At 35.8% G+C, this 13,619-nt stretch overlaps 1 protein-coding gene across 2 annotated transcripts in view; it reads left to right on the forward strand.

Annotated features, from left to right (window-relative positions):
- Positions 1 to 12,314, forward strand: part of LOC121871758 (nicalin-like) — a 33,515-nt gene extending 21,201 nt beyond the window's left edge. For both annotated transcript variants that reach the window (XM_042374194.1, XM_042374195.1), the window contains exons 10-12: positions 3,708 to 3,829; positions 7,114 to 7,291; positions 11,192 to 12,314. In XM_042374194.1, coding sequence (XP_042230128.1) covers positions 3,708 to 3,829; positions 7,114 to 7,291; positions 11,192 to 11,257 — 366 coding nt within the window. In that variant the 3' untranslated portion in view covers positions 11,258 to 12,314. The remainder of the gene's footprint in view (positions 1 to 3,707; positions 3,830 to 7,113; positions 7,292 to 11,191) is intronic.
- The last annotated feature ends 1,305 nt before the right edge of the window (positions 12,315 to 13,619 follow it).

A 13,619-nucleotide genomic window follows, 5' to 3' on the forward strand; every position in this document is an offset into this window, starting at 1 on the left:
GTCACGCGTAAAGTGAATAACATAACATATGGGATTAATTGAAATGGAGTCCGGGCCGATCCCCAAACTCCACTTTTTGACGACACACAACTATGTTGTAGTAAAAATATTATCTTAACTTTATGATGGTATGCACACACAATTAATAATTAAGAGAAATATCAATAATATTAGGTTTTTTAACACTTACATAAGTAGAAAAAATGGCTGGGCACACGGGGATGGGCGGTTGGTTCCGAGGCAGAGGGCAGATTATTGGCCCTCACCTGTATCACTGGTATCAATTGTATCACTATCCACCACAGAGGCTTGCAGGGCCTCTTTGTCAAACTCCCCAAAGTCCATATAAGTCCATATCCTCACCATAATTATCACTATCACTGACTTGGGCCGGCTGTGGTGGGTGGCGGGTGAAGAACTGGTAATGTTTTGATGACTGGGCGACCTTGTGCGCACCATGTTCGCGCCGCTTACACAACATGGCGGATGGCGGGAGGTTTGGATCCAAAAATGGCGCGGCTCGCCAGCCGCTCTCCGCGTAAAGGGGTACACGCACCGCGGAATGTGAGCATCCTGGGTTCCGGCAGGGCACCGCGTAAACGTGGAAACGCGGAATGTGGGACCGCGTAAAGTGAGGGTTAACTATATATATATATATATATATATATATATATATATATATATATATATATATATATATATATATATATATATATATATACATATACATATACATATACATACACATACATACATACATACATACATACATTGGTCCCTTGGTTAACGAAATATCGGTTAACGAATTACCTTCCATAAGAATCTTCACTTCGGTTCACGAAAAAATTTTGGTTAACGAATTCCTTACAAATTTTTCCCGTTTTTTTGTCAGCTTTAGTAAAAGTATTAAATAATGAGGAATGGATACAGTGTGACTGAGCACTTACCTTTAATGTAGTTAGCTGAATGCACACGGGGCCCCCCATAATTTTCTAATTATACATGGAGACTACATTAACTGGAAACGTTTTGGTATAGAAAATGCTTGAGTTACTCTATTTCTGATACTTCGGTAAGCATCACCGAAAGTTATGGGTCTTTTTGCAAATTTCCTTTGAAGTTTGTGTTTTTCCTTTATCATTATCTTCATTTCGCTTGTGATATAGGGTTTGGAAATGGATACAGTTTTCACTGACTTAGTCTTGAGGGGGAAGCATTTATCAAAGCAAGCATTGAAGATGCAAGATGAGTTACAGCTGTTCATGTTAGGGTTGTTGGAGGCATAGACAAGATCCCAGTTAGCATTCATTAGGTTGTTTTCAAAAAGGAACATGTTGTAAGCGCAGTTATCTCTGTATTGAATTGAGACTCTACTAGACCTTTCAGGTTTTGTGGCTGTTTTATACATGGCAAAAACTGAGAAGTGTTCTGAGCAGGGTTGTTATGATTTAAATCAAATGATTTAAATCACATGATTTAAATCGATTTAATTCAAAATGATTTTTTTACTAATAACTGTTTTCCCTTTTTATTCTACATGATTGAAAAGTATATGCAATGCAGCAGGCTAATAACATTATTTGGATTTACATAATTATGTACTGTACTATAGTCTGTTCTCTCCAGTTTTGTGAAACTTTGATCATATTCACCCTTCCGAACAGTGGAGCACGAAGAGTTTATCAAGATGATTAAAATGCTAAGACCAGGATATGTTCCACCTAATAGACATCAAATTGGAGGGTCTCTCTTGGATCAAGCCTACGATTCAGTGATTAAGAATTATTCAGATGAACTTAGTGGGAAAACAGTTTGCATGGCCATGGATGGATGGAGTAATGTCCATAATAAGCCTATAGTATGTATATAACTTTAACAGCGGACAACTGTATTTATCTTGTTGACTCTGTAGACACAGAATCAAGACACACAGCTGAATATCTGTTTAAATTAGCTGAATGTGCTACAAAAAAGTGTGAAGACAAATTTGGATTCACAGTAAGAAGCTGTGTAGCAGATAATGCTGCTAATATGGCAAAAATGAGAAGTGAATTCGGACAAGGTAAATCCATTATAACATATGGTTGTTCTGCACACCTGTTAAATTTGCTTTCACAAGACCTGCAAATCAAGAACATTAAGGAGCACATTACTGAAATCATTAAGTACTTTAGAAATCATCACATCCCATGATCTTTGTATAGAAGAGCAGGAGGAACAATGCTAGTAATGCCATCAGACACACGATGGAACACAGTGACAGATTCTATTGAATCTTATTTAAAGAACTGGGAGACCCTTGTCAAAGTGTGCAAAGAAAATAGTGAAGACATTGATAAGAAAATTGAAAGGAAAGTTAATGATAAGGCATTAAAAAGAACTGCAGAAGACTATTTAGAGAGACTTAAGCCTATTGCTGTGGCATTGGACTGTGTCCAGAGAGAACATACCCTATTAAGTGATGCTGTAGAAATCTGGGTAAAACTGAAAACTGATATTAAGGAGTATTTAGCAGATAAGAAGGCTATGGATAATTTTGAAAAAAGAATCAAAGTAGCATCGACACCTGCCCATTTTCTAGCTAATGTGATAGATCCAAGGTATCAGGGCAGACATCTGACTCCTGAGCAGCGAGACATTGCAGAACAGTATGTGCGCGAGTCTCTTCCATATTTCCTTTCAACATTAATGTCCTTCCATGGAAGAAGTGCACCATTTAAAGAGGTCTATTTTGGTAAAGATGTTGTAAAACCTCTCACCCCATGCTTGGTGGCAGTATTTTGCCAATGATATGACAGAAAATGTAATGGATGTTCCTAGGCAATTATTTACAGCTGTTGCATCATCAGCAGGGGTTGAGAGAATTTTTTCCACATATGGATTTGTACACTCAAAGGGAAGAAATTGCCTTGGACAGGAAAAGGCATCTAAGCTTGTCACAGTACATAAGCATTTCAATGTTCAACTAAGCTAATTTAAATGTTTTGAACTATTTTTGTTGTTTACAGAATGAGAATATTGTGTTGACTTGAAGTTATTACCGGTAATTCTTAATCTACACTGTAATCCTACAAATGTAAGAAAATAAACTTGTTACCAGTATTATTTTTTTTACAAAATGAGAATATTATTGTTAACTTGAAGAAGTCAAGTTATTAATTTTTGAAACACTGTAATCCTATAAGAGCATTTATGTTAAATTTCATTATTACGTTTGGATGTGTGCACTCACATGTAAGATATGTTACCAGTTTTCTTTTATTTTACAAAAAGAATATTATTGTGTTAAATTCCATTGGTATTTCTACTGCATAAATATCTTAATGCCAGTTTTCTGCTTATTATCCTGAATAAGCTTGGTTGAAAAATACTGTTTTTATGATTTAAAAATACTATTTTAATGCAATTAGTAAAAAAATGAAAAAAAAATCGTTTTAAATAAAAAAATCTGATGTTAATCAAATAAATCGTTTTTTTTTATTTGTTTTTAAAAATCATGATTTTTTCCAACCTGGTTCTGAGATATTGTTATAAATAATTCCACTTGCAAGTTTGTTAGGAGTGTTGGTTGGGATCAACTTTTGCTCCTGACTTTACCTTATTTTAGTTAAGTGTGATGTTGACCATTTTGGTTAGACTCATTATTCAAGCTTCTGTTAAGTAACTGTACATCCAATCATATAATAATGCAACAATATGTTCTCCAGGCAGTGACCAAGAAAAGTGTAAAATCATGGCTGGATCTGTTGACATCACAGCCACGGTCTCCTCAGCTGCTGTCAGGGAAAAATAACCCATTGGTGTCCACACTTCAACAGATACTTTCAAGGTACAGAGATATTTTTATCCTTTATCTTCTTAAAAATACATTATAAATCCAAGGCTTATAGATACAGATTAACAGTGAATCAGTGCAGGTAAAGTTATGGCAAGATGCAAGTTTAATACAGGTTGAACCTCACTAGTCTGACATAGCAAGCTTGGTGCCAGACTATTGAAAATTCTGAACCACCAAAACTTAAGTAAAATAAAAAAGGAAAAGTAATCAGCTGTTTTCTCAGTCATTTGGGAGTTAGGTGAATACTGTACATTCAGGAGCTGGCTTCAACACATGAATGGGCTTATTAAACACATTTCTGAGTCCTCTCACAACAGTCTTATGCATCATTGTGCGTACGACTCTTGTGAGAGGCCTCGGAAATGTGTTTAATAAGCCCATTCATGTGTTGAAGCCAGCTCCTGAATGTACAGTATTCACCTAACTCCCAAATGACTGAGAAAACAGCTGTATGTGTAGACTGTATCGTACTGATGCAACTTAGGTAAGTATACACCTAACCCAGGCTTATTGGACCACATTATAACAGTGCAGTATTAGTGCCCTGGCACAATAATTTTATGCAACTGTGACACTGAAATAAGTACCAGGTAGGTAAGGAGATGAATATAGAAGCACCAACCACTACAAGTGAGCTGTGGCAGTTATAAACAATGTTGTTGATTATTGGGAGCTACAGTGGCACCGTACTGGACAGCTGGCCAAGCAACAGTTTCACAAACTAAAACCAAGGCCAACAGATACAAATTGTGCTGAACTATTGGATCCCGAACTACTGAGGTTTAACTTGTATAGTAAATTAAAAAAAATATATTAATTAGTTGTCAATCACTGATTGGTATTCCAAAGGAAAATTAAACCAGGTTGTGCAGATTATAGGAAATATTTTCTTGTTCCAGGCAAGTGATTTATGAAATTTATTTACCTTCACCAATTTTGGAGGGCATTTTCTTATGCAGTTCTTATTTATGGGAAAGTTAAATAAATTTTTTAAAACCTTTATATATTGTGTCGATCAACTCTCAGATCACATGTGTCCTTCTAAATGTCTTTTACTCTCACCTGGTCAAATGCTTCTTTTTCATGTCGATGTTTTCACTTACTAATTTGTAGCGTAACTCTGTATAAACAAGAATCAGTGGCAGCTTTTACAGACTCTCAGGAGAGATCATTGTGAGAATACACCAACAGAAATAAGAGGGATCAGCTCAGCTGTGATATAGCATTAGGTTAACCCTTTAGTGGGCAGGAGCTCCCTTCAGCTGAATAAAATTGCCTGGCATTAGCCAGAATAAAATACCTAAGGGATACTCTGGCCCCTAAAGGGTTAAGCACACACGGCTTCCCCTGCCGTCACCTCATTGGTTAAACAGCACTTGACAAAGTCCTGTCGGGTATTTTCATTAATTATTTAAATGTCTTCCAGACAACTGCCGGGCGCACACAATTGAAAAATTACTTGTCCGGGCACCTAAGATAAATACAAACTAGTCATTGTTTTTAGCTAATTTTAAGGCTACAATATAAAAAGAATATACTGTATATTAATTGACTTGAAAATCTATATTCAAACCTGACAATGCAATTATGGTACAGTAACTTATTTTTTTTTCTTTTTTTTTATAAACTACTGTACATGTTGTGGGCTTAATGTATTATTATTATTTTTATTTATTTATTATTATTATTATTATTATTATTATTATTATTATTATTATTATTATTATGTATTATTATTATTATAACATGTTGTGTACATCATGTGTTTGTATTGAAAATAGTATTTTATGAAATACATGTACAGGTATATTCATAGTTTTTCATTTTTTTTTTTTTTTTTATGGGGATTAGCCCACCCGGACACAGGTCACTGACCCACATTAAATCTCCTGTACTAGTATAAGCACTTCATTCCCTTCCATAACATACAGTATAATAAATTACATAACTTACACAAATGAATCAGTCACATGAACACACATATACATACATGAGGTCCCCCATAACATTATCTGTGAGGGAGTTACTACACCATGTGAGGTCCCCCATAACACCATCTGTGAGGGAGTTAATACACCATGTGTTTGCTGTTCAACACTCAGCCCATGTGACCTTCGTGACCTCCACTGTGAATATTAATATGTACAGTATGTTCGCTGTATGTTCCTTTACCTTCCTCTAATGAAAGCTTCTGTTACAATCCCCCCCCCCCTAATGTCAGTGTATGTAATAAGTCATGTATGTCCAATGTATATTTTCAGCCTTCAGGCTGCAGAACTTTTTTCAATAAACTGTTACTTTTTAATAATAATAATATTATTATTAATGTGGTATCTGGGGGTCATCTTTATACGTCAAGGATGTGTTCCACAGAAAATTTACTTACCATGAAACTTTTTATAATAAGTAATTTTTTCCTATAAAAGTTAATATAAATAGAGGTATAGTTATATCTTTGTTAGCCGGAATTCTCCAATACCCAGATTTTGAATTGGCTGAGAATTTTCCTGGAAAAGTTCTCTAATTTCTGGTCTGGGAATGAGTTTCCAAGATTGAAAATCAGGTGCATTTTTTTGAAAATTCTGAGAAAAATTCCAGTAACTCCATATTTTTCGTCATTTGGGAACATATTCCCATTACTCGGAAAAATTCTGGGGATGTGGAATTTTTCCGTGTTTCAGAGAGTCGTCTCAATTAGTGGTAGTAGGTAGTAGGCAGCTACCAGGCAGGGATGTACTACCGCATGGGAAGATATTGGAAGCATAATGTGTTGTCTAATGGTAGACCCTGCTGCCATATGGCATCACAAAAATTGTGACCAAGTCCCAGGTTACTGATCTGATTTTTTTGTCTCATTTACACACAATTGCAGGGTCTCAATTGTTTCTCTTACATTGACAACACAACAAACATATATTGTTTCTCACTATTGATATTTGTTTTTATTTTTATTTTTCAATTATGGCTCCTTACTATTACCATACTATTATTATTATTATTTATGTTAAGTTTTATTAATTTTATTATTATTATTATTATTATTATTATTATTATTATTATTATTATTATTTTATTCTATTTTTGCCCCCAGGCCTTGATGTGGGTCGTAAAATGACCTGTGCCCGGGTGGGCTAATGCCCGTAAAAAAAACGGAAATCTCTCATGTCCAGAAGAGCTCTGCACCAATTATTCCGGCTAATGGGGATATCGCTGTAATCTTGATTTATTTAGGGATTGTTTTCAAATAAAATGCCTAACAGTGGTTTTTCTGGCAGATACACCAATGAGGCACGAGTCACCTTCCTGAAAGCTGATAAGAGGGACCCTGAGTGGGCATTCTATGATGTCACCCGGGCCACTATGGCTGCCTATGCTGTCAAACCTGCTGCGTTTGATTTTCTACTCACAATGGCTATCTTAGCATACCTGGGTGTTATTTATGTGTTTCTTCAGGTAAGTACAATTCTTCATACAGTTTTCAGTAAATATTCTTTTTCTATTATTAAATAGAAAAGTAAAATGTGAGTTGGAATAAATTCAGCGCAAGAAATGAAGATATTTGTAGCATATGTGAGTTAATAATGTGTCTGGGATGACATGGACCTCAAGTGAATGACTGACAACATTAGGTGAGTAAAATCTATAACAGCTTGATTGAAGACTTAAGGGTTAGAATAGAAACAAGAATGAATTGGTCAGACCATATTGGTTAACTACAGTACTTAGGGTTAAATTAAAGGTGACAAGTTTGATCAGGGGTTCTCAACATTTGTCTTCTTCTGCAGCACTTGAGTATTTTCAGCATTGGTCATGTACCTCCGACCCCAGAGTGTGATTTATTTAATTTTGAGGAACTGGTCTTATTGGAGATAATTCCCCTGTCCACAGTTACTGGAGTACACAAATATTTATATGTATGATTAATCTTGTTTCTTTCTATGTAACATACAATTCATTAGACTACTCCACTGTTCTTAAACTTTATATCCATAGTTACTATACTGTACCACACTTATCATCAACAATATTCACTAGACACTGTCAAACAATTTTGATACTGCATATCTATTGAAAATTTATGATACAGTTATTAATTTTCATGGCCAGCCATACAGTAAAGCCTCAGATAACGACGGTAATGTGTCCTCCAGTATTGCGATGTAAGGTGAATCATCGTATCGTGAATCATTAATTACCATTAAAACAAAGAAACAATAATGAGATGTGTTCCCTAGTGTGACCTTTTCATATCTTTTGTGTGGCATTTTTATCCTCTTTTCCCCCAAAACAATACAGTTAATGAAAAATGCAAACTAAATTCTTTAAATAATGTTTATGAATGCACCTTATACAGTGTAAATCAATAATAATAATAATATGGTCACACAAGAGGAGAGGGGACGCCATTGTTGTCAGAGTTTACACCCATAATGTCAGTTATCCATCTGAGACTGAAGAAAATAAGACCCTGGTTGTTGCTGTACTAATGTTAATGTAGAAAAAATAAATGTAAGTTTTTAATTAATGTTATTTATTGTATAGTAGAAGTAGCCACTGATGGTAAAGAAAAAAAGAGTGATAGTGGAACAGAAATGTATACTTCCACACTCAGGAAACCGCGTCATTTATCTCATTAAGAATAAGTATAAAAGATTAATTATTGTCTATTACTGAACATGTATTTGATTGAATTAATGTTTATATATGTGGAATGAACAATACAATTCATTAATATTATGTAGAATATTAAAACACACAAGAGGAGACGAGACGGCATTGTTTTCGTGAGTGACGAAGGTTCTACGTAAGAAACTGAAGAAAATAAGACCCTGGTTGAGGCTGTAGTAAAATTAATGTAAAAAAATTAATTTGTATGTTCTAAGTAATGTTATTAATGTTAATAAATGGAACAATAGAAATAGCTAACCACTAATGGTAAAGAAAAAACGAAATAGATTGGGAACGCCATCATATGTAAGTGCGTATATGTGAAAACATCGTCATTTCTCTACATAAGAATATGAAAGCAACACTTATTACTGTCCATCGTCATTTCTCTACATAAGAATATGAAAGCAACACTTATTACTGTCCATATGAGTTTTAAATAATACTTACTAATGTAAATAAAAAATTCTACTCACAAATGGTGGTAAAGTCTAAAATATAAGGACAGCCAATGAATGTTGTGTGAATTTTAACTCCGATGACGAAGTCATCAGGTTCAACTCTGGCTGATGCTGAAGCTTTCCATAAAGATATCATAGCTGTTGTTGAACCTGAAGCTGTTAATGAACCTGTAGTTGTTGCTGAAGCTGATGCTGAAGTTGGTGGTTTAGGCATTTGAATGATAAAGCTGTCTAAAGAACCTTTCAAAACTGCTTTATTTTTCTCATACATCTTTATGTAGAGGTCATTTATGTTTTTCACGTCCCTGTTAATTTTAATGCTTCATTCTGTTAATAGATCCACTTCAGATATGTTCATTGCTTGCGCCATATAATATCCACAGGCCTCACACCTTTTTCATATCGTTTTAACGCATCTAGTTTCTCGGCTAAGCTGATACACTTTCTTTTAGCTTTTGAACCTGCACTCCCATCACTGAGAAAGTTTTTCTCCTTTTCCTGTTCAATTGTGTGAAAACAAAAGGCCCGCCAGCTACCGCTGTTTATGCTGGAGTCACCGCTCACAAGCTCGGCAGCCTCCGTGCGCAAGGCATATTTATTTTTTTTATATATACATATCGGGATTTGTTATTATATATATGAAAATGTAATTTTATTTTATCTTTCATTGTATTTTTATCGCAAATATGAAGAAAATAAAGGCGTAAATTGAATTGGGTCCTAAATTAACCAGGGTCTTAAATGTGAATCTTCCTTAGTAGAACCGTCATTATCGGAGGCTTTCCTGTACAGTACAAGTATTCTCTCTTTGATTGACCACTAGTAAAATTTTGTGATTTCAAAGTTCAACTTTGTGAATTCTGTCAGAGAATACAGGGGGCATATTTATATTGTACTGTATAATGTGACTGAATATGTGCTTTGTTCAAACAACTACATGTGAATGCTAAGGTACTCAATTTAAATGAGTCCCCACTTGAAGTGAAAGTAGGGGGTCTCTTTTGAGCCCCTTCTATGTGTCATGGTGCTGGAGGTAATATAACAGGACTTTAGGACTGGCTTGCCCTGGGAGTTGTTGTAGACTTAGTGCCTATAGCAGATAGTATTGAAGAGGCAGTGGAGAAATTTAAGAGATGAAAGGATGGAATAGAGTGAAATAGCATTAAAGTGAATGTGGATAAAACCAAAGTATTGATTAGTGGTGTGGGTGGAGGAACTTTGGGGAGTTGCAGCCTTTATTAAGTACAAGAGGACCTTCCCTTTATGTGACAGTTATAATGTATGCAGCTGGTGTGAGAAGTGTGAAGTTGTATGACAGTGTAACATGGGTAGTTAGAGAGGTCTGAGCAAGGTGAGGTGGATGTGTAACCTGGAATGCATCCTTACAGAATACATATGATGTCTCTTTATGCAAAATTGTTTTCACCATTATCACCATTATTGTCATCATCATTTCAGCCATTTTCCATGTTTGTATGTGTTTAATTTTCCATGCTTGCTTGTGTTAGCTGTGATTGTGTGATGGCAGCTCTCAAAACTGCATATTGTCTTGTTGCTTCACTCTTTGGTTTCTTATCTCTGAGGCTATTTTTCACAACCTGTTCTCATGTTATTCTTGAAGATTCTCTTTGGTCTCCTCCATTCTCTCCATATGCCTTACAATATCAGCCTCTAGGTGAATTTTTTTTAGTCCTCTCAATACCCAGCTACCCTCTTAACAATGAATAGGGTTTCTTGTCTCTAAACATGACATTACACATCCATCTTACTAGTGTCATTTCAACTTTCTCAAGCCTACATATGTCATCCTCTTAAACTACCCATGTTTCATTGCCATACATCACTCTTGTCTTGCCAGTTGCATAATTATTTCCATTAAAGTAAAGGGTTCTCATTAAAGGCAACAGCTCCCTCAACTTGTGACTCTTGTAACTGAGATAAGTTTGGCACCACCTCCTGCACTGATCATGTCACCCTGGTAGCAGATCTTATTGACAATCCTGGGAAAGATATACTACCTGCACATACAACATGCTTAAAGTCAACAACATCCTGCAGTCTGCCATTAAACCACTGCATAAAGTGACAGTGCTGAACACCTTTTATGTTCACTATAAATGTATTTTATTTATATATTTTTAATGCCTTTTTTTTTTTTTTTTTTTGAGAGAGAGAGAGAGAGGTTAGTGTTATTACTTATGTAGTTTCCTCTCTTGTGTTTCAGTATTTCCCCAAGATCTATGCCATGATGGTCAAACTTGCTTCTCCTCACAAGTCAAAGGTTCACTAAGCTCCTCAAGATGTATAATGTATCTGTGTAATATATTCAAAATAGCTTGAACTAGCCTTGAAATTCAATCAGTATTTTGTACAATGTCCTAGTGTTATCTGCTGTTTTCAGGACAGTTAACTGTAAGTGTAATTGCCTATTTCTCACATTCTTGCCCAGAATGTCCTTGTGGCTGTCATAGAGTACAATGTTTTCACTTGATAAAGTCATCTTTGGCAGTGCCTGTGATTAGACACTGACCATAGTCACCTTCTTAACTAATGTTCATACAAGTTACATGTTCTCCCTTGAATGGCCTGAGTATGTAAAATACTCTATAGGATCCTTATAATGTACTGTATAAGTGGTGTTGACCAATAGGAAAACATATTGTTATACAGAACAGTACTGCCGTTTATAACCAACAGTGATAAATTTTGTAAGACTAGACAAATATGAGGCTCATCTGTGAACTAACAAACCCATAGGAGACAGGTAAGTGTAGTACAGTTATTTACTTACATTGGTAAACTTGGCTATTATAAATTATTTTCATTTCTGTTCCACCTTGTAAGTTAAGGGAATGCAATTGAAGAGATTGAGTTTATTGAAGAGAAAACTAATGAATAGTTATTACATCTTGTTAGCCAAAGGGCTTAGAAGCCATTTTGTGGTGAAGTCAAATTTACACCAAATTGCTCATATAGATACAAAAGTATTTTATTCTTCAGTTGCTGTATTAGATATTACATTTTTGCAAGAATAACCAAAGTTTTAATGAAATTGTATGCCAACTGTAGGGTTGTGTACAGTTGTAACACTTGACAGTATCTGGCATCAACTTGTGGTTCATAGTTGGTGATTGTTGCTTGTCACTGTAAATTATGTCAGAATTGTAGCAGGAATAACAATGTGAATAAGAAAAGTCTGATAACACTGTGAATAAGAAAAGTCTGCATAAACAAGTACAAAACATTCAGTGAATACAGCACCTTATGTTCACTACACCACCCTACACCTCATGTTCACTGTACACCACCCTCCTACTCATGTTCACTGTACACCACCCTACACCTCATGTTCACTGTACACCACCCTACACCTCATGTTCACTGTACACCACCCTACACCTCATGTTCACTGTACACCACCCTACACCTCATGTTCACTGTACACCACCCTACACCTCATGTTCACTGTACACACCCTCACTGTACACCACCCTCCTATGTTCACTGTACCACCCTACACCTCATGTTCTCTACACCTCATGTTCACTGTACCCTCACTGTTCACTACACACCCTACACCTCTGTTCACTGTACACCCTACACATGTTCTACACCACCCTGTACCTCATGTTCACTACACCACCCCTACACCTGTACACCACCTCATGTTCACTACACCACCTACACCTCATGTTCCCTCACACCCACACCCCTCATGTTCACCATCCTACACCTCATGTTCACTGTACACCATACCTCATGTTCACTGTACACCACTGTACACCATCCTACACCTCATGTCACTACACACCACACACCTCATGTACACCACCCTACACCTCATGTTCACTGTACACCACCCTACACCTCATGTTCACTGTACACCATCCTACACCTCATGTTCACTGTACACCACCCTACACCTCATGTTCACTGTACACCACCCTGTACCTCATGTTCACTGTACACCACCTCACACCAACACCTCGAGACTGGATGGGAAAATGTACAATATAATGGTAAAAAAGCTGGAACTCTTGATCACAATTATGTCCAAATTTATGATTCTTGGCTCAAAGATTGTGTGAAATATTTGCCAGAGAAGCAAGAAAACAAAAAGTATAATACAAAATAAAGAATAAATGTTTTAGCCAAAGGACTTGGTCTCTATTGTGATCATATTTCAGCTTTGTATCTTAAAAAGTGAGAGATATGGCCCAGACAAGCAACCACTGTGCTTCATGCACCACTTGGGGAGGGAGGGTATACAAAAATACCAATCCCTCTTGCCTACACAACCCTCCAGTAGACACCAGATACTGTATTGTGTTGTTAAAGGTGTGAAATGAGTTGTCTGCAACTGTACATGGTACAGTATTGAAAATATGTATAATATGAATGAATACTAGGGACATATATCTTATTGGATGTAATATACAGCTATTAGTAGGAGTGTTTTATAAAAAGTAAGTTTATTTGAACACAAGAAAAGTAGTACAGTATAACTTTTGAGTTAAGTTCAGTATGAAATAATTTACTAAGGATTAGTTTTAAAGAAATCAATGATTTTAAATATACTTCCACTTAAGTGAAATTTGAATGTTAGCCTCAAGCTAAGCAAATATACAGTCAACAACAAGAGTTTGGAATTA

Source organism: Homarus americanus, unplaced genomic scaffold (genome assembly GCF_018991925.1).
Source record: "Homarus americanus isolate GMGI-L3 unplaced genomic scaffold, GMGI_Hamer_2.0 scaffold39675, whole genome shotgun sequence".
Classification (NCBI taxonomy): domain Eukaryota; kingdom Metazoa; phylum Arthropoda; class Malacostraca; order Decapoda; family Nephropidae; genus Homarus; species Homarus americanus.